At 42.7% G+C, this 22665-nt stretch overlaps 1 protein-coding gene across 4 annotated transcripts in view; it reads right to left on the bottom strand.

Moving 5' to 3' along the window:
- The window catches only part of syk (spleen tyrosine kinase), a 184314-nt gene that overhangs the window by 64094 nt on the left and 97555 nt on the right, over positions 1-22665 (bottom strand). For all 4 annotated transcript variants that reach the window (XM_068030147.1, XM_068030145.1, XM_068030148.1 and 1 more), the window contains exons 4-6: positions 17576-17714; positions 8696-8777; positions 4545-4594 (exon numbers count right to left, since the gene is read on the bottom strand). In XM_068030147.1, the coding sequence (XP_067886248.1) occupies positions 4545-4594; positions 8696-8777; positions 17576-17714 (271 nt within the window). The remainder of the gene's footprint in view (positions 1-4544; positions 4595-8695; positions 8778-17575; positions 17715-22665) is intronic.

The following is a 22665-nucleotide window of genomic DNA, read 5'->3' as shown; positions in this document are numbered from 1 at the left end:
GAGCGGAGATAGTGAGGCAGGAGCCACAAGGCGTAAGGATGAAGTGTCATCTCTGCTCTTGCAGCTGTATGTGGAAACTGAAGGAAATTGTTCGAACTCATGTGAAGCACATGCTTAAAATGCCTCTGTTTGTGTCTCCACTGCAGGAGCCCGCACTCAAGTAGCAGAACGCTGCATGGCCCAAGAATCCTCCTCTGAGGAGCAAGAAGAAACCAGTGCCCCAGTGTGTGCCGTCACCTGCCTCTTCTTCCACCTCCGCCAGCGCAGATAGCTCCACACGATCTGCGGGGGGATTTAAGATTAGAATCTGGCTCACAAACTGGCGTGCACGACACAGACAAGTCCCAGCAGCTGAGGGAATATGTGCCAGCCGGGTCCCCTGACAATCGGAGGACTGCTGGGGACCAGGTCCCTGCTCAGTCCCATGCTTTGATTATCCTGTGTTTGTTGCTACGAGAAGTCTGCTGGATATGAAGCAAAGCCATGTGGAAAGTATGTCGGAGATGCCTGAGGTCATGCGTGGCTTTGAGTGTTCTATGGAGGAGACCATGCAAGCCATGACATCTGCCATGTCCCATGCATTTGAACCTATGGTTTCCTCAGTAGAGAGTCTGGCAAGCTCTGTGGCGAGTCTGGTTGAGCATATCTGACCTGCTCTACAACACTGCTGTCATGGGCTCCATGCTATCGTGGTCTAAGCGAGAGGGGGACGAGGAACCTGGACCTCCCAACAGGCACTCCTTCCCCTCAGGGAGTCAGGCAGGTGCCATCATGCGTACAGCTTGCAATGAACATAAGTAAGGGAGAAGGCTCTTCAAAATGGAGGTGCCCTCTCTTCAACTTTTCTAAATCTAAACTGAAAAATAGCTTTTTCAGCCAGGCCATCACTGTGGAGGTGAACTCCTCTAGAGGGTGTCCTAAAGCTGCTGTAACACCACGCAGGCAGGGAGGGCCTCTAGGCTTGCCTGGCGCACTAGCTCCCTTGCTTGCTGCCGGGAGACTGCCTTCAGGAACCTAAACTGGCTTCTGCTGGTGTGGGAAACTGGAGGCTAACTGGAAAATCCAAGTTAGCCTCCTTTACTTGGCCCTAATATGTTTATTAACGAACATGCAAAAATGGCCCGGGGCAGGATGGAGCCAGGGAACTGGTATTTTCATTTCTCCCACCTCCCCAACTCCAGCAGAGTCTAAAAATCAAGCGCCATAACAGGAAGTCCCAGCAGCGCCCATTTTATATGTATGAGCAGTGCTGAAAGCATGAACAGATGAAAAGGATTATTGAATTTGGGATGGATCTAATTTGCATTGGCACATTATGGGTTAATCCTGGCAGGACAAAAATCACAAATCTGGCAGTCTTTTCAAAGGCAGAGCTCCCAAGTGTGTTGGCAGTAATCAAACAGAGGCAGCTTTGGTGGATCAGACATGTCTGCAGGATGGAAGACAGTTGCATACCCAAGGACCTTCTGTATGGTGAACTAGCCGGGGCCAGACGACTGGTGGGGCACCCAAAGCACCACTTCAAGAATGCTTGCAAGCGTGACATGAAGGCCACAAATGTCAAAAAGCACACCTGAGAGTCACTAGCTGGCCAAAGAGGGAAATGGCGACATATCCTGTGGACTGGTGTGCACTACCACGATGACCAGTTACGACAGCAGTTTGGCAACAGGTGCCAACATCAAAAACAACAACTCACAGCATCACTTGGCAGCTTCACGTGCAGCACTTTTGGCAGAACCTGCCTCTCAATGATTAGCCTTCACCATCAGCAAAGGTGCACCAAGAGAAGACACCCCAGCTGTGTGTCCATCATCTTTCGCAGACAGAATGATGCCAATCATTGAAAGCTCCCACAAACTTTGTGAAAGGCCTCCAAAAACAAGAAGTACACTGAAATGATTTGTCTGTAAAGCAGGAGTTTGGGCCTACTTGCCAGATTGAGTGGGGCAAGCTCCCAGAATGCCCTAAGAAGTTGCATGATTAAACTTTTTGAAACCAGAAGTTTTATCTCAGTTTTTTCAAAATCATGAGAAGCACTGGAATTCAACTGGAATGTTGTGGGGAGTGTGGGGAGAGTGCAGTAAAACAGTAATGTATGAATCAGAGAAATACCAGTTTACATTCAGTTTGGTTAATCATAATCGTGAATTCTTCTGTAATTCAGTAGCCAAAGCAATCTGATGTACTGAAAAATTCTGCAACATGGGGCCCGATTCTAAATCCAGGTTAGGTTTAGCTGGGATAAAAACAGAAAGTGCTGAAAACTCAAGAGGTCCGGCAGCATCTGTGGAGAGAGAAGCAGAGTTAATGTTTCAGGTCTGTGACCTTTCATCAGAACTGGCATCAGAACTGATGAAAGGTCACAGACCTGAAACGTTAACTCTGCTTCTTTCTCCACAGATGCTGCCAGACTTGCTGAGTTTCCTGCAGTTTGTTTTTATTTCAGATTTCCATCATCCGCAGTATTTTGCTTTTATTTTAGGGTTAGCTGGGTGTGTGCTAAGGTGAGGTGAAACTCTCTTACCTGCTGCAGAAATTAGGCCCAGGTTATATTCTAGGCCTCCCAATATCCTGCCAGTTCAGCAGCTGCTAGCCTCTGGGAAATTGGGTGGTTCATACCTGCCCTGCCAGCACTCAGGCAAGTGTGGGAAGTGGGTATGGGAAAGAATTATGGGTGAGATGGGAGAACCCTGGGACAAAGGAAGCTTAAACTTTCCTTTTTGGGCCCGGAGGAGCTCTCCTGCTCCTCCTGGTCCCACAAAATGAAAGTTTAAAAAAATCCTGTGTGGCCTCTTTATCTTCCCGGGAGATGACTCTGTTCAGCCTAGCAGGAAACCACAGTGGATACCCCACTCAGGCAGAATTAAAATCAGAACTTGATAATGTCATTGGACCCTGATCTGCATATTGAAAGAAAGACGCTATAGACTTTGGAACTGCCCCTCCAGAAGCCTGCGCAAAAATTGTGGTTGACAGAATCCGGACAGCTCAAGGGTGGGCAAGTAACCTGGGCAATTTTAACTGTCCATCTACCCAGTTTCTAGTGAAGTAATTTGTTACAAAATTAATGCAAAGAAGGAACAACAGCCATTTAAAAAAATAGTCACAGGTCTGTCAGAATGCGATATTTATTAAAATATAAGGGTAAATTTTGCAAGGCCCAGCTTCCGATACACAGTCTCATTTGATATGAACGTTGTTTGGAAATTTGGCTGCGGAAATTTGTCTACCAGAATTTTCAAAGTCATCTGTTTCTGATTCTCTGATCCATGTCCCTGTTGAGTGAGTTGCTGCATTAGGAGTACAGGCTCACAAAATGTTCCCTGTAATCCTTTACTTCGAGTTTCCTTTTGTGGTTCATGACACTATTTGAACCCTTCAGTTAGCTTACTGCCTAGTAATCATCTGGGATAATTGGTATGCATGTTCCTGTTTTTCTTGGTTCAGACATGGTCTAGTCACAAAGCGCCGAATCTGGGCCCATATGCATATGAGCCTCCTGCCTGTTGCAGGCAGGGATTCTGGCACGAGGATCAAGGTCTGCCTGAAAATCAGAACGAATGGGAACTCACCAATAACATGGTGCTTTGTTCAGTCATGAAATCTGCGTTCCACTGTCACCCTGCTGCTCTTGTGCAAATGGCGAGGCAGCAAAATAGAAGTCACCATCTGCCCCCCACCCTCCACTTCCTCACCCCCCCCCCTCCCCCCCCCCCCCCATATATGTTATGGTAAGGTTTTGTGTTATGTAACAGCTCAGTAAAGTTCAAGATTTCACCGCACAATCTAAATGTAACTGTCCAAACTAGAAAGCTTTTTTCAAACAAATTACTTTTTGAAGTGTTCCCCACCCACAGCATGTTGTTCTTGTTGCAAACAAAATACCTTTACTTTGCCTTTGGCTAGAGGTGAGCACACTGAAAGATTTGTTAGGTGTAAATCAAAGTTTATAGGTGGATGGTAAGGAATCTTTTGTGAAAACCAAAACTGAAGCCTATTCCGTGAAAACAGTAGGTGGGCTGGCTTATTAGATCAGGAAAATCAAAGTGCTATGGAATTATAGTGATCTGATAAGCCCAGTATATTTAGCCCAGTAACACAATAGCAGAATTTGGATTCATTCCTGCAGATCCCCATGCAGTAAGTTTCAGGTTTCATCAGAATCTTTGTGGGAAGAACCAAGGAAAGATGAATCCCTTCCCCAGAGAAAGGGTAAAAAAAAACCAAAATCAGTGGGTAAGTGACCCTGCACCACTTTAATGTGTCACCAAAGGAGCCATGAAAAGCAGAAAGTTGTAAATATAAGAATAACCTGTAGATTAAAGTAAAATTTTACTTTACATAAGTATGTACCACTGCTAGTACTCCATATTATTTTCCTGCAAATTTTACTTCCAGTAATCCTAATGAGTTAAGATAATATCTTTCAAGGTTTACCATAGTCAAGGTATGTACTGGTAACTCAATGAGAAATGGACTTGTTTCAAAGAGTTTGTAAGCTGCTCCGCTCTTGATCACATTAGTGATAAATGTATCCTTACCCGAGGATGGTTACTTGGAACTGGTGGTGCTGGAGTTAACCCAAAGGAGTCTAGAAAACAAAACCATAGTAAGAATATCTATGGGACACAATTACAAATCATATAATCTCTATAATAAGTAGTTCTTTATGTGGAATTTAAATATTTTTGAATAAAAGCTGTAAGGAAAACTAATTCTTAAAATAAGGTGCAATATTGCTTTATTTGAAATGGTGGACATGATTTTCAAAACAAGTCACACTTACAGCATGACTTTGCATGAACAGTTGCAGGCTTGTTATTTTCAGCAAACTTGTGATGCAAATGTGTAAATGACAGGCTGAAAGTTTCCTGCGTAAGTTGCAAATGTCACAGGAATTAACAGTTTTGCCAATTCCACAGCACATTACAAAATTCACAAGGAAGGAGGGTAGGTGAAAGAGATGCTCAGTATACCAGGATTGAGTGAGATCCTTTCCTCCTCTACATTCTTGCGGGAGCTCATTTAAATGGACGTAGAAGGGGCAGCTGCTCCGTCCCCGGCAAGGCATCCGCGCTACTGCACAGGCGCCATTTTTAAAGGGCTTCAAGCCATTCAGTGGCATTGGAATTTTTAAAGGGATATTATTCTGAATGTGATTTCAAAATTTAAATAAAAGCTGGAGGCCCTTTCAACAACAACCTGCCCCCCACCCCACCCCCTCGCAATGTTTGTTTTAGGGCTACCAACCCTTAATAAACTTTATTGCCAATGCAAACTTCACCTCCCCCCGCCCAACCTCATTACCTTTGCCCTTCAACCCATTCCCACCATTCCCGCAGCCAATACAAAGTGTTTTTACCGCTCACTGCACCCCCGCCCCACCAGTATCACGCCTCAGAACTCCAAAGGTGTGGGAGCTCTGATTGGCAGCCAGAATATCGGCATGGGACAGCCATCAGGACAAGGTGAGTTGATTTGCATCTTCTTAAACTTAATTTTAATATTGAAAGGAAGGCCCCACCGCTGTACCGAGGCCTCGCCACTGCCAGTAAAATGTGGTGAGGCCTTCTCGGCATTGGAAGTCGTGGCGGGCCTCTCTCGGTAGACTTTTCCGGGCCCCCTCCCCCGGTCACGACTCTTGACGCCAGAGGGCTCATAAAATTCAGCCCATAGAGTCTTAGAATCATTAGGCACAGAAGGAGGCCATTCGGCCTATTGAGTCTATCCTACAGTCTATAGAGCAATCCCATTACCCCACTCTATTCCCGTAGCCTTGAAAGTTTATTTCCCTCAAGTGCCCATCCAATTTCCCTTTGAAGTCATTCATCATCTCTGCTTCCACCACCCTCATAGGCAGAGAGTTCCAGGTCATTACCACTTGCTGCATAAAAACATTCTTCCTCACAACCCCCCTTCATCTCTTGTCCAAAACCTTAAATCTTTGTCCCCTAGTCCTTGTACAATCAGCTAATGGCAACAGCTTTTCTATGTCTACCTCATCTAAACTTGTCATAATCTTGTACACCTCTATCAAATCTCCCCTCAATCTCCTTTGCTCCAAAGAGAACAACCCCAGCTTCTCCAACCTAACCCTCTAGCTAAAATCCCTCATCCCTGGAACAATTCTGGTAAATCCCCCTTCTACAGTCTCAAGGACCCTCACATCCTTCTTAAAGTATGGTGACCAGAACTGCACACAATACTCTAGTTGGGATCTATCCAGAACTTTATAAAGGTTCAGCATAACTTCTCTGCTTTTGTACTTAATATCTCTATTTATGGCAAGATCCCATATGCTTTGCTAATTACTCTCTCAATATCTCCTGCCACATTCAAAGATCGATGCGCATGAACCTGAGGGTCAATCTGTCCCTGCACACTCTTTAGAATTGTGCCATTAAGTCTATATTGCCTCTCCCCATCCCTTCTGCCAATATGCATCATCTCACACTTCTCCGCATTAGATTCCATCTGCCACTTGTTGCCCATTCTGCTAGCCTATCTATACCTTGTTGCAGTCCATTGGTATCATCCTCACTGTTTGCCACACTTCCAAGTTTGGTATCATTGGCAAATTTTGAAATTTTATTCTGTATTCCAATGTCCAAGACATTTATATATGCAAATAAAGCAGTGGTCCTAGCACTGACCCTTGGGGAACACCAATGTTTATCTGCCTCAAGTCTGAAAAACATTTACCACGACTTGCTGTTTTCTGTCCTTAAGCCAATTTTTTATTCAAGCCCTTCTGCTTTCTCCACTTCCACTTCTTTTAGCAACCTGGGATACAAGCCATCTGGACTAGGCAACTTATCCACCCTAAGCATAGCCAGCCTTTCCAGTACATCCTGCCTATCAATTTTTACCCCAGTTATTACCGCCAACATCTCCGCTTCTCCTGATATTTTGTCAGCTTCTCTTCCTTAGTAAATACAAAATACTGTTTAAATATTCTGGCCTTGCCTTGTGCCTCTAAGTGGATATCAGCCTCGTTGTCCCTAATAGGACCCACCTCAGCTCTTACTACCTGCTTACTATTTACATACTAGAAGAAGATTTTTGGGTTACCTTTAATGTTACCTGCCATTCTATTCTCAGATTCCCTTTCTCAGTCTTATTTGGCTCTTCACTTCCCCTCTCAACTTATTGTATTTGGCCTGGTTCTTGCTTGAAGAATTCTCCTGACAATGCATCATACACCCTCTTTTTTTGTTTCATTATATTCTGTATCTCCCTCATCATCCAAGGAGCCCTGGCTTTGGTTGCCTTACCTTTCGACCCTGTTGGAATGTACGTAGCCTGAAACTTCTCATCCTTAAAGATCACCCATTGTTCCATTAGAGTTTTTCCTGTCAGTTTTGATTCCATTTTACTCTGGCTAGATCCCCTCTCATCCTATAGAAGTTAGCCTTTGTTCCAATTTAGACATTATAGTTTAGATTGTTCCTTGCTCTTCTCCATTACTGGTCTCAACCTTATGATACGATGATCACTCTTACCCAAGTGCACCCCACAGACACTTGGTCCACTTGACCTGCCTCATTCCCCAGCACCAGATCCAGCAATGCCTCCTTCCTAGTTCGACCAAGAACATACTGGTCAAGGAGGTTTTCCTGAACACAATCCAGAAATTCCTCCTCCTCCTTTCCCTTTACTCTGACACTATCACAACTGATATTTGGGTAAGTAAAGTCCTCCAGTATCACCACTCTATAGTTCTTGTACATCTCTGTGATTTCCCTGCAAATTTGCTCCTCTTCCTCTCTTTCACTATTTGGAGGCCTATAGAATATCCCCAGTAGCATGATCATACACTTCTTACTTTTCAACTCTAACCTCAATGACATCCTCACTTTCCAACACTACAATGTCTTCCCTAATCAGTACCTCCTCCCCACCTCCCTTTTTCCTTCCCTATCTTTTTGAACACTTTGTATCCATGCATATTAAGCACTCAGTCCTCACCATTTCTAAGCCACATTTCTGTTATTATCACTACATTATATTCTCACATGGCAATTTGCACTTGTAGCTCACCAACCTTACTCACTATACTTTGTGCATTTACATACGTGCATTCTAAATATGATGCACCTTATTCCTCTTTTCTACTTCTGTACGCTGGTGCCCATCCCTCTGCTAATTTAGTTTAAACCCTCCCCAACCACACTAGTGAATCTCCCTGCGAGGACATTGGTCCCAGTCCTGTTGGGGTGCAACCGGTCCCTTTTGAATAGGTGCCTCCTGCCCCAAAACAGGTCCCAAAGCCCCAAGAATCTGAAACTCTCCCATCTGCACCATGCTTCAAGCCAAGTATTTATCCTCCCTATTTTTCTATTTCTACTCTCACTAGCATGCGACACTAGGAGTAATCCAGAGATTATTATCTTTCAGGTCCTACTTTTTAATTTCCTCCCTAGTTCCTGAATAGGCCCTCAATATTTTCCCACCCTATATTGTTGGTCCTGATGTGTACCACAACTTCTGGCTCATTCTCTTCCCCCTGCAGAATGTTCTGCACCCGCTCTGTCATGTCCTTTACCCTGCACCAGAGTAAAATGTTGACATTTGAACTCTAAAGGTTCATTGCTTGCTTTGTCTCATCCAGGAAGCATCATGATGTCAGGTCCCTTGCTGGCTCCTCCCCTTGTCCACCTTAATAATAAGCAGTGCAAGTGTGGCAACATACCAACCGGGTGATCAGGATTTGGACACGGTTCAGTGAGAACTTGAAGAAGACCGTCAGACTTGTAATAGTAATGGTCAACCATCTAGAAAGAACATTTTCCAATAAAATTAAAAATAAATACAACAGTGCTTTAGATTGAAACATTGTTTAGACTTTATCTCAATGTCTCTTTTCACCAGTTATAAGACATCCCCATTTATTTCTGAACAGTTCTTTATCTGTTCTAAGTAATGCACTATCATTTCAGAGTTTAATTTTTCCCTGCACTATTTTAATTTGTAAATGAGTTGACAAGTGCACAAAGAAATTTTAAGCAAACAAGTTAATCAGTGCACTACTGAAAAAAATGAAACTGTTATGATCTCTTTTCCTATAATGATGCCTCCTGCAGTCTAATGTTCTTCTATCTTCCTTTCTCTTTCTGTTTGTCATGTTTTTAGCTCAAATTTTCCACCTTTGACATTTTATTGTATACCTCAGAATTGCAGGTGAAAAAAATGTCACAACTTAGAAAACTAGTCTTTTGCTGCTTGCTTGGTTGTATGTAGATGTTGAGCATACTGGTTTTAGTCAGAAGGGAGGAAAAAATGTAAAAAGCGAAGTAATCTAAAAAAAATTAAAAACTATAATTAAAGGGCTTTTTTTTTAGAAAAGACGACTGCCTGATTTGCTCTTGTGATGAACTGAGTGGATCATGGTGCCCTGTGGTTAGTAGAGACAACTGGTTATATATAGTGTCGTTTGGTTAGCATAGATGAAACAAAACAGTTTTACTATTACATTCTCACAATATCATATACATACAGTATTACATTACAAACATGATTTTTTAATATAGAAATGTATATGTAACTAAAAGAGAACTACCCCAAGCAACTGGCTGGCCATTGCTGCTGTTTGAGAATTCAGTAAAGCACTAAGCAATAGATCAAGTTTGAGAATACATGGAATTTTCTGATAATTGGTCACTATAGAGATATACTGTATAACTGAAATCTGCTTTGGGTTTCAATTACAAAACTCCTCTCTAAACTAACACCACCAGAAATGGATTAGCTGCTCGTTCATCTCATCGCTGTTGGTGCTAAATGGCTGCCACATACTCACATTAACAAATAATTAACAACTTTCAGATGATTCTGAGATGTCATAAGCCCCAAATGAATGCAGGTCTTTCTTTCTCAAACAAGGATTACTGGCTTCACCAAATTTCATGCAATTCCAGAGTGCTGATATTTCAGCACCTTTAATGCAACATGGCGAAACATACGCAGGGAATTTACTCAGAGGTTCTCCCGATCGGCTGTTGTAACTTCTCTGGAAGCTCCACTTATCTATCCAGGATTTCTGATGAATTTACCATGCCAATTGTGAGAACTCCTGGTGACATTCCGAGCCTTATCATGTCTCTCAAAAATCATCTCAAAGCACTTTTCATACAATCACTTTGAAGTTCTTGAAGATATTACAGGAAAAGATTTACAGCCATCCATAATATTGAAATGAAATGGAAATGATTTGTTGACAGCAAAGATGTTATGCATATTTCTGTTTTTGCTGTGCAATCAGTCGTATCTCTTCCACTGCACATATGTTACGCTGAGCAGTCTTTTTTTTTATTATTATTACATTAGCGACACAGGCAACATTTTGTGCCGCAGGGCCATTCCACATTTAAAATACTGTCTGGACTCTAAAAGTTAAATGACATTTCACACCCTATCACCAGTACAATACTTCTAAAAGCATTTGAGATGAGTGTAGTTTTAATGTTTATTTTTATCTTTTCACCTATCACTTCCCATTGACAGTGTGCAAGCCAGCAGAATCGAGGAACTGTATTTAATCAAGCACCAAACCCGTTGAGAATTACACTAGTCTCTGTTAATTGCTGAGAAGCCAACCTCTTTTCAATCTTTTTTTGCCTCTTAAGTGTTAATTCCAAACAATGTTGAGTTTTACACCATGCAATATGAAGGGGAGTTTAGGCCTAAATTTGCAGCAAGAGAAATGAAAACTAAACTAATATAAGCTTGCCGCGAACATGGGATTGAAAGGACATGCTTTGGTCTTCAAACGGTACATTTCCTTTTGCTAATTCCACACTAACCAACCTTGTGGTTCCTCTAAGTCAACTGACAATTTAGTAACAACTTGTTCTGAATTATGGGCAGTTCTGTTTTGTACACCTGCGCCGCCCAGAAACCAATTTCAGACTACGAAAAACAAACTCCTGATAGACTCGAACAACGAGAAGAATTAGGAGTTTCATCCCATTAGCTTGAACTAGAGTTGCTCACCTATGATACTAACCAGACCCACTTAAATGATTTATTTAATTCCCATTTCCCTTCTCTAGGTTTGCCTCATGTGTCAAATTCAAGATCAGGATGTCCCAGTGAAGGTTGAGTAATAGGTAATACCATGTAATTATGTTTTAAAAAGTTTTTTTTTCTAATGTTTTTGCATTTAAAATTGTTCAATATTCTACTTTGATGGAATCTTACTACAAAGGAATATTAAAATAGTATCCCTCTCGTTTGTCCAGTAATTATTTGGAGAAAGGGGCATTAATCCAATGATTCCAAACCAATCTATTTAACTGATTTAAACTATCACTGTGGTAGATACCAAAACAATAACACAAGAGATGGCAATGTTTGGGTTGGTGCATGAACCTAACATGAGTTTGGTGCGATAGGAATAGCCTATCCAGACAAATAAGTGTTGGCTCTGCCAGGACTTCCAGAGAGGCAGCTGCAGGCCCAAGTTTACAAAATTACACATCATACAACAGTAAGCAAGCTCATTAAAAGAAATTAAATATGCAAATGTACAACTAAAAAAAAGGTTGATATAATGAGGTAAACTTAAATTAAAAAGAGCATATTGAGTTGTTCCAAAAGAAGTGACAACTGCTTAAAGGATTTACTCAGTTATTGCCATGCTGATATAGATCAAACAATAGTTCAGTTACTATCCATACAAGGGCCTTAATAATTAGCACCTCCTCAGCAGACAGGAAAGAGTCAGGAGTGATTAAAAAGTGCAATACTCACAAGGTGACCCAAACCTGCCATGCATGCAAAAGGTGGCAGATAATGGGAGGGAGGGTCCGAGTGTTCCGCTGTCGAGAGGCAGGACACTTAATTAACATTCAATTTGGGTTCCCACAGTGTAATTGGCAGCCTGATTTAAAATTTACCATTGCTGGTCGTATTTCCCAGGGATTGGGAAACTTGGCAGTAAAAGGGAGCTGGAAGCTGCCAGCTGCACAGGGTAAGTGCCTCTGTCAACACTCCTTGTAGGCCAGGCAGAGCCCTCAGTCCCGATCTCTCCTCAGCCCTCCCAATCACAGGCATCTCTGACATCCTGATTGGCAGGGACCGTCCATAAGGGTTCTCACCTGTGGCCTCCTACCATTAGTGTACCCTCCCATCTGTCAGCTAGGTTGTTCATTTGGCTGGGTGCTGGGCAGAACTAAGAGCTAAAAAATGTTAATGAGATCCTGTAATTAAGATTGACTGAAGCTCTGCACCCCTGGTCTTGCCAGGTTCTTTGGCTGTTTATGACCTGACTCTCACCCTCCTCACCTCCCCTTAAATATTGAGACCAAGGTGTCCAAAGGTTTAGATCTAGGCAGTGGAATGGGTTAGCAGATTGGGATCCCAGGGCCCAAATTGTGCAGATGCATACAGTTTCATTATTGAGACACCAAAGTGTAAGGTAACAGCAAGGTTGAAAAAAAAAGATAAATGACAAAATAAATTAAGAAGTAATGTTTGGTTTTAAAAGCCTGAAAATTGCAGAAAAGAAAAACTGAGGGAGGTGGGGAGCTTTACAGTTTTCAGGCTCTAGGAAGAAAGGAGTTAAGAGTAGGAGGCATGTAACCAGTCTTGATTTCAACATACAATTTCTCACCGGTGAGTTCCAAATATAGATTGTGCTATTGGAGAAGGAATCAAATGGATAATAAAAGCAAAGGGTCACTGACCCGAAACGTTAACTCTGCTTCTCTTTCCACAGATGCTGCCAGACCTGCTGAGTGAATCCAGCATTTCTTGTTTTTGTATCAAATGGATAATAGGTGTCTTCTCTCAGGGATGGTGAAAGAGTGAAAGTTGAAGGGTGATTGTTATTCGAATCCAGATCTTATTCTTTCCCAGAGTACAGAAAATGTTCACGAGAATGGTTTCAGGGATGAGGAATTTCAGTTATGAAGATAGATTGGAGAAGTTAGGACTGTTTTCCTTGGAGAAGAGAAGGCTGAGAAGTGATTTGATAGAGGTATTCAAAATCATGAGGGGTCTGGACAGAGTAGATGGAGAGAAACTGTTCCCATTTATGAAAGGATCGAGAACGAGAGGGCACAGATTTGAAGTATTTGGTAAGAGAAGCAAAAGTGACATGAGGGAAAAAATTTTCACGCAGCAAATGGTTAAGGTCTGGAAGGTGCTGCCTGAGAATGTGGTGGAGGCAGGTTCAATTGAAGCATTCAAGAGGGAATTAGACAGTTATATGAAAAGGAAGAATGTGCAGGGTTACAGGGGAGTGGAATTGAGGAGTTGCTCTTTCAGAGGGCCGGTGTGGACATGTGGGCCGAATGGCCGCCTTCTGCACTGTAACAATTCTGTGATTCTGGTCTGGTACTGAGCCATTTAGACAAGGAAGTTCTAAATTTAATGCTTAACAAGTGATTTGAGAACAGTCATGATAGTGGTGGGGTTTCATGAAATTAGTTTCAGCATCCCTAGAGTAGAGAGGTAAAATTTAACCACAATTCCAATCCCAGACACTAGTTATAATCATTGCTAAAAACTATGTGCATGTGAATATTGTCTAAAAACATGATAGAGTTCAGTTGGGAAACTCCCCATGGCCAAATAATCTGATCACATCAAACACCTAGGATCAGAGAAAACGAAAGGCTCCTTACTGCTGGTACTTGTGGAAATGTCTCCTGATATAAATCACTACTGTCAGGATGGGAGGATGGAAAATTTAGAGAACCGAAGAAAAACAAAATTAAGAAATGAACTGTGTTGTTTGGTGAAAGTTAAGCTATATTCATGTATTAAATTATGACAAAACATGGCTATCTAGTACTTTAACCAAGAAAGGTGTGGCAGATCAAAGGATTTAATTGTGTCCATCTGCTATTTTTCGCACACTGACTGACATATTCATCTTAAATTGCTGTGCTAATTTAAATAGGTTATCACATTAAAACAGGACAGATAGGAATTTAGTGCAAACTTATTAACTACCTCTGTTAAAAATAGTGCCCTGAGCAAATTAAACCCCAATGTAAATAAAACAGGACACAACGATAGCAATTATAAGAATCTGTAAAATAAACCCACTTTTATTAGCCAATAAAACCCAGGTGCCATGGTTCGCGATGTCTCAGATCGTGTTTTTGGGATCCTTAAGGGGGAGGGGGAGCAGCCCCAAGTCGTGGTCCACATAGGCACCGACGACATAGGTAGGAAGAGAGATGGGGATTTAAGGCAGAAATTCAGGGAGCTAGGGTGGAAGCTTAGAGCGGGAACAAACAGAGTTGTTATCTCTGGGTTGTTGCCCGTGCCACGTGCTAGCGAAGCGAGGAATAGGGAGAGAGAGGAGTTGAACACGTGGCTGCAGGGATGGTGTAGGAGGGAGGGTTTTGGTTTCCTGGATAATTGGGGCTCTTTCTGGGGTAGGTGGGACCTCTACAAACAGGATGGTCTTCACCTGAACCAGAGGGGTACCAATATCCTGGGGGGAAGATTTGCTAGTGCTCTTCGGGGGGGTTTAAACTAATTCAGCAGGGGGATGGGAACCTAAATTGTAGTTCCAGTGTACAGGATGTTGAGAGTAGTGAGGTCAGGGATAAGGTTACAAGGATCCAAGAGGGCACTGGCAAGCAAGAACTTGGTTTAAAGTGTGTCTACTTCAACGCCAGGAGCATCCTCAATAAGGTGGGTGAGCTTGCAGCATGGGTTGGTACCTGGGATCTCGATGTTGTGGCCATTTCGGAGACATGGGTAGAGCAGGGGCAGGAATGGATGTTGCAGGTTCCGGGATTTAGATGTTTCAGTAAGAACAGAGAAGATGGTAAAAGAGGGGCGGGTGTGGCATTGTTAATCAAGGAGAGTATTACGGCGGCAGAAAGGACGTTTGAGGACTCGTCTACTGAGGTAGTATGGGCCGAGGTTAGAAACAGGAGAGGAGAGGTCACCCTGTTGGGAGTTTTCTATCGACCTCCGAATAGTTCCAGAGATGTAGAGAAAAGGATAGCGAAGATGATTCTTGACAGGAGCGAGAGTAACAGGGTAGTGGTTATGGGGGACTTTAACTTTCCAAATATTGACTGGAAATACTATAGTTCGAGTACTTTAGATGGGTCAGTTTTTGTCCAGTGTATGCAGGAGGGTTTTCTGACACAGTATGTAGACAGGCCAACCAGGGGCGATGCCACATTGGATTTGGTACTGGGTAATGAACCCGGCCAGGTGTTAGATTTAGATGTAGGTGAGCACTTTGGTGATAGTGATCACAATTCGGTTAGGTTTACCTTAGCGATGGGCAGGGACAGGTATATACCGCAGGGCAAGTATTATAGCTGGGGGAAAGGAAATTATGATGTGATTAGGCAAGATTTAGGATGCGTAGGATGGGGAAGGAAACTGCAGGAGATGGGCACAATCGAAATGTGGAGCTTATTCAAGGAGCAGCTACTGCGTGTCCTTGATAAGTATGTACCTGTCAGGCGGGGAGGAAGTTGTCGAGCGAGGGAGCCATGGTTTACTAAAGCAGTTGAAGTGCTTGTCAAGAGGAAGAAGGCGGCTTATGTTAGGATGAGATGTGAAGGCTCAGTTAGGGCGCTTGAGAGTTACAAGCTAGCCAGGAAGGATCTAAAGGGAGAGCTAAGAAGAGCGAGGAGAGGACACGAGAAGTCATTGGCGGATAGGATCAACGAAAACCCTAAGGCTTTCTATAGGTATATCAGGAATAAAAGAATGACTAGAGTTAGATTAGGGCCAATCAAGGATAGTAGTGGGAAGTTGTGTGTGGAATCAGAGGAGATAGGGGAAGCATTAAATGAATATTTTTCGTCAGTATTTACAGTAGAGAAAGAAAATGTTGTCGAGGAGAATACTGAGATACAGACTACTAGGCTAGATGGGATTGAGGTTCACAAGGAGGAGGTGTTAGCAATTTTGGAAAGTGTGAAAATAGATAAGTCCCCTGGGCCAGATGGGATTTATCCTAGAATTCTCTGGGAAGCCAGGGAGGAGATTGCAGAGCCTTTGACCTTGATCTTTATGTCGTCATTGTCGACAGGAATAGTGCCGGAAGACTGGAGGATAGCAAATGTTGTCCCCTTGTTCAAGAAGGGGAGTAGAGACAGCCCTGGTAATTATAGACCTGTGAGCCTTACTTCGGTTGTGGGTAAAATGTTGGAAAAGGTTATAAGAGATAGGATTTATAATCATCTTGAAAAGAATAAGTTCATTAGAGATAGTCAGCACGGTTTTGTGAAGGGTAGGTCGTGCCTCACAAACCTTATTGAGTTTTTTGAGAAGGTGACCAAACAGGTGGATGAGGGTAAAGCCGTGGATGTGGTGTATATGGATTTCAGTAAGGCGTTTGATAAGGTAGGCATGGTAGGCTATTGCAGAAAATACGGAAGTATGGGATTGAAGGTGATTTAGTGCTTTGGATCAGAAATTGGCTAGCTGAAAGAAGACAGAGGGTGGTGGTTGATGGCAAATGTTCATCCTGGAGTTTAGTTACTAGTGGTGTACCGCAAGGATCTGTTTTGGGGCCACTGCTGTTTGTCACTTTTATAAATGACCTGGATGAGGGTGTAGAAGAGTGGGCTAGTAAATTTGCGGATGACACGAAGGTCGGTGGAGTTGTGGATAGTGCCGAAGGATGTTGTAGGTTACAGAGGGACATAGATAGGCTGCAGAGCTGGGCTGAGAGATGGCAAATGGAGTTTAATGCGGAAAAGTGTGAGGTGATTCACTTTGGAAGGAGTAACAGGAATGCAGAGTACTGGGCTAATGGGAAGATTCTTGGTAGTGTAGATGAGCAGAGAGATCTTGGTGTCCAGGTACATAAATCCCTGAAAGTTGCCACCCAGGTTAATAGGGCTGTTAAGAAGGCATATGATGTGTTAGCTTTTATTAGTAGGGGGATCGGGTTTCGGAGCCACGAGGTCATGCTGCAGCTGCACAAAACTCTGGTGCGGCTGCACCTGGAGTATTGCGTGCAGTTCTGGTCACCGCATTATAGGAAGGATGTGGAAGCTTTGGAAAGGGTGCAGAGGAGATTTACTGGGATGTTGCCTGGTATGGAGGGAAGGTCTTACGAGGAAAGGCTGAGAGACTTGAGGTTGTTTTCGTTAGAGAGAAGGAGGAGGAGAGGTGACTTAGTAGAGACATATAAGATAATCAGAGGGTTAGATAGGGCGGATAGTGAGAGTCTTTTTCCTCGGATGGTGATGGCAAACACGAGGGGACATAGCTTTAAGTTGAGGGGTGATAGATATAGGACAGATGTCAGAGGTAGTTTCTTTACTCAGAGAGTAGTAGGGGCGTGGAACGCCCTGCCTGCAACAGTAGTAGACTCACCAACTTTAAGGGCATTTAAGTGGTCATTGGATAGACATATGGATGAAAATGGAACAGTGTAGGTCAGATGGTTTCACAGGTCGGCGCAACATCGAGGGCCGAAGGGCCTGTACTGCGCTGTAATGTTCTATGTTCTATGTTTTAATTCAATTAAAAGGATCAGAACAGTGCTGTGCATTTTACACCGAACAGACTTTGGGTAAAAGAGCAGCATTGCAAAATATATTCAGCTAATCAACAAAACCTTTAAAGACTCTACCTGCCAGAGTGTGTCAAATTTTTTCCCATCTGGAATGGACAGTTTCCCTGTTTTGTCTCTGTCAATTCGGTAATGATATATTTTGCCCTCGTGAAACAAGCAGAGAGCATACGATCCCTTGTCATCACGATCTCTTATTCTGGAAAGAAGAAGAATTGCAGTGATTTATATAGGAAAAGTCACTATGTCAATGTGCTATTGTCTTTACTTAAGTTGGTTCCATTAACAACTTCAATTACATCAGTTCTCTGTTGGACTCTAGTTGGGCCGTAAGCAGCAGGATGTCAGCCAAAACTATTTATTGGATGTCTATTTTGAGACTCATGGTCCAGGTATGTTATTTGATGTACTATGCGATATGACAATATCTGAAATAACTGGCCACTTAATGCATTATAATCAGTGCTTTTGTAATTAACTTCAGTGAAAATGGCAAATGATGAGTGCCATTTGCCCAATAAAGGTGGCTGTCTCTGATAATTGTGTACGGTGTAAATGGTGAAGACTGTACCTTTAGTGAATTTATTGCCAATTTTAAAATTTGATGTAGTTTTACGTTGATTGTTTTTAATTAGCATTGTTGGTAGTTTTGTATCAGATGGGCAAAACCAAAGTCCAATAATCCCTAGGTTTCTGTTCATGCTATCTGCATTGAGTGCAACCTCAATAGTGAAGGAAGTATACAAATGCTAAAGGCTTTATCTCCTCATGTCATATGATTGGTTAATGATATATGTAGGAATGTGGAGTGGCTCAATTCACCACAGGCACGAATAATAGGTTTCTTATCAATATAATTGGTGGAAGCAGAGACAAACACTGACTTCAAGAGGAAGTTGGATGGCCACCTGAGTGAAATAGAGTTGCAGGGCTACAGGGATCAAGCCGGGGAATGGGACTGACTGCATAGCTCCATAGAGAGCCGGCATGGACTTGTTGGGCCAAATGGCCTCCTTGGCTCTATGACATCCCTACAGATCAAAACCTGTTTTCATTCTCAATATTATAATACCTTATGGTTGACAAGCAGACAAATTGGAATATGCCAAAGAGGCTTCATATATTCATTAACTTCTCTAACACATGTCAAGTCTCCAACAGCAGAACTGTAATAGGGTATAATAATGATAATGCATAATCTTTTACTGTCGTCCTCTCAATTAGTTACTCATGAGACAGAGTATCAATAAAGTTTGTACTTTCACACTGCGTAGATTACTCCTAAGTGACAATTCTAAGCACAGGATCATTGCATTTCCCTTTTCTATGAACTAAAGACTGGCACAATAGTTTCAATATTAGCCAGGGCCAAACACTTTCTCCGCAATGAAAAAAATCTAATATTTAGGAAAGAACCCAAGTTAATGACCTGTGAAAACATCCTCTTCCTGTCACCATTTATTCTAAAGATATTTCACTTGGGTCAATTTTTGAAGCATATATTTTGTCTATTGATGCTGCTGACATCTGTTCTTCACCCCTGAGTTCCTGCTGACCACAGAACCAGAACCCAGGTGCAAAAGGCGAAAGCAAGATATGACTATACAAACCGCTTGTTGTTCATATTGTTCTCCACTTTTAAAAAAGGGAAGTAGCTTCACTGATAGTAGCGCTGCAAGAAAAACATTGTGGCAGGTATGCAGATTTATCTCTTGTATGACAATGTCCCCAGTATTGGAGGACACCTCTCATCAACCAAAAAAGTGAAGGGACAAGACTATAAGGAAAGATATGCAACTCAGTTAGGGATTTCAATGATTCTTAGTTGCATACAATTGAGATTAACTAATCACCCTCTAGACATTTGTCAAATGTGACCCAAGCTGCTACGTGAGTAAAGTTGGTGTTGCATGGTCAATTCTGCATCTAGTATTCCACTATCACATCCCCAGTACTAAAAATTCTAGAGAAAATTGTAAACATACATTGATATCCTTTATATAAATTATGGTACTGATACAAGTGAGCCATATCCCTATGGGGCTGCCTGTTTGTCAAATGCAGCAGTGGTCACCCTTCTTACATACATTCCATTGTATTTGCTTGTCTACACTTTCTTATTTTTGTGTCAAAACAACCAAAGTCTTTCAGTGCCAATCAAATGTCCCTACATTGCTGTTAGGGGTTCCTATTGCAACCCCTTGACAGGGAGCTTATATACTGGGGTCACTATTTTAAAAATAAAGCTTATCATTTTGCAATCACACGTCATCTGATGGTCGTAAAATATCTGCTGCCATTATTCAAGAAGCAGACTTGTAAAAGTTGGAGGAAATTACATGCAGCTTTGCAATTATGTGATATAGGGATGAAATTTGACTTAGGCCAAAATAGGCAGTAAGTTGACAGAGTGCTGGTCTGTACAACCAAACAGACATCCTGAAGCAGCTCGCCAATCGGAGCCTGATGAATTCCAGTTGGCTCCAATGTGAAACAATCCAAAGGTGAGTTCAAGTGGAACAGATGAAGCCAAGAGGGTAAGCCCAGGCCATTAATGGCCGCAGTATTTTTGTGGAACCTACATGAGCACTCTTGCTCTTTCTGGCACACCAAAATGTATAACTTGGAAAAATTTGTGGCTGTGCTTGAGAAGTCTCTAGTGGTCCCTCATCCATTTGTACCTGAGTTTTGTAATGGAGTCTGACAACTGGCAAAGCACCCTGATTTGCACAGTGAAGCAGTCTTACAGCTGTTTCAGATGGGCAGGCTGCTGGTCAATTCCCAGGCCTGCCTCGATATGGAATTAGGTGTGACTTGAGCACCAGTGGAGGATCTGAGGTGTTCCCTCAGCCCCACTCGATTTTCAATTCCTGGCCGTCATTTCACAGGTTCAAAATTTTCTCTTATATTGGCAGAAATTTGTACTGTTGGAGCATTTGATGGACAGCCAGGAAAGATCAAGGAGACTCGGGTGGATTTTACTTAAGTGGGTAACTCACCTACACCTAAAATTCTACAATCATCTAAACTGCATACTAGCTTTGAACCCAGATTACGTGTGTATCTGGGTGCAAATGCAGAGGAAACTCCAGGGTACAACCTTTTCAACACTACACTAGGGAAAATGAATGAACCCAGACCTGACTAATAGAACTTACCTCACCAATCTAAGAGGCGCTTCTTTACACTAACAGTCATTAATTTAGGCGTAGATTCACATGTAGTGTGTTATGACCAAGGTGGGAGGAGTGCACTGTCTAGTCCCACTTCTCCACAGCTCACAACATATATTTTTTAAAATGTTTACCCAGTTACCGATTCGGTCAATCATAATGATGGAACATGAGAGATGGTCTTTCATCAAGGCTGAGGTCTCGGAGAAGATTCCAGGAGCAGTGAGGCGTCACACAAGACCATCTGAGACAGACCTCAATTCAGGAGATTTAGTATGCTCGAAAAGAGAGGGTCATAGGGAATGGAAAGACCCTAGTAAGGTAACAGGTTGTGATGGTCAGACAGTAATTATCAAACATGCCAATCAAACTGTTAAGGTTCATTCCTCACGATTAATCTGAATTAATTACAATATCTTGGACTCTGAGAAGTAAACAAGGCACCTTGACCCTCAAATCCTCATGTATTTTGTGATGAAGGTCCTGAGGAACAGAATGCAGTAGATCAGGGGCTGGATAATGATAATATGAGTTACCATGATACACATGACAGAGCTATCACATCCACAGGCCAATTTCCCAGAATGGGTACTCAGGTGACATATATTCCAGAGGGGTCTAGTAAATGGAAGGATGCAACAATTGTGCGATGCACAGCAAAAGGTACTGGCCAGTTTAAATATTGGTTGAATGTTCGGGGTGATGGCCTAAAAGTGAGGTCCGTGGACTGTCAGAATGGGGTGAAAGAGTAGAAATTAAGGAAGCGCTGTGCAAGTACTGATAGGGAGTCCGGAAGTGACTCTTTCTTCAGGAAATAATCACATACCAGAGAAAAAGCCTCTGATAGTGCAAGAGGGAGGTATTGCAGTAGTATTCCCAACAGACATAAAGTGTAAATAGAGGCCATAACATGAATAGACTAGACAATGAAATAATGGCCACAGAAGTCTCGGAACAGAACTAGAAACAGTGGTCCTCATGACCATGCAGTTTTGGTGACTGGGCTGCTGATAAACTTTAGGATAAACCAATAAGAGAGGCAAAACAAAGGAAGTTAGATAGTTGGAGAGAGTTTGGAGTTTATTCTGAGGCACAAGATAAGGGGCAACCAGCTTTGTCACATATGTGATTCTGCACTGAAAAATTCCTCGCAGACAGTACTCATAAGGCTAAAGCAAGGCTAGCTGCTAGGGATATTGAAGAGCGACTGGGTGATACTGATGTTCAAGTGGATTCTCCCACAGCTGGAAAAATAATCTTAGAAGTCTTTTGAGTAATGTTTGTCAAGGACAGGAGGAAGAGGCCAGCCTCTCAAACCAAGCACTGTGGAGGGAAATGACCAAGGAAGTGAACAAAGAACAGTACAGCACAGGAACAGGCCATTCGGCCCTCCAAGCCTGCGCCAATCTTAATGCCTGCCTAAACTAACACCTTCTGCACTTCCGGGGCCCATATCCCTCCATTCCCTTCCTATTCATATATTTGTCAAGATGTCTCTTAAACGTCGCTATCGTATCTGCTTCCACCACCTCCCCTGGCAGCAAGTTCCAGGCACTCACCACTCTCTGTGTAAAAAAACTTGCCTCGCACATCCCCTCTAAACTTTGCCCCTTGCACCTTAAACCTATGTCCCCTAGTAACTGACTCTTCCACCCTGGGAAAAAGCTTCTGACTATCCACTCTGCCCATGCCGCTCATAACTTTGTAAACCTCTATCATATCGCCCCTTCACCTCCGTCGTTCCAGTGAAAACAATCAGAGTTTTTCCAACCTCTCCTCATAGCTCATGCCCTCCAGTCCAGGCAACATCCTGGTAAACCTCCTCTGTACCCTGTCCAAAGCCTTCACATCCTTCTGGTAGTGTGGCGACCAGAATTGCACGCAGTATTCTAAGTGTGGCCTAACTAAGGTTCTGTACAGCTGCAACATGACTTGCCAATTTTTATACTCTATGCCCTGACCGATGAAGGCAAGCAT

Source organism: Heterodontus francisci, chromosome 4, assembly GCF_036365525.1.
Source record: "Heterodontus francisci isolate sHetFra1 chromosome 4, sHetFra1.hap1, whole genome shotgun sequence".
NCBI lineage: Eukaryota > Metazoa > Chordata > Chondrichthyes > Heterodontiformes > Heterodontidae > Heterodontus > Heterodontus francisci.
This window is presented reverse-complemented; position numbering and strand designations above follow the sequence as displayed.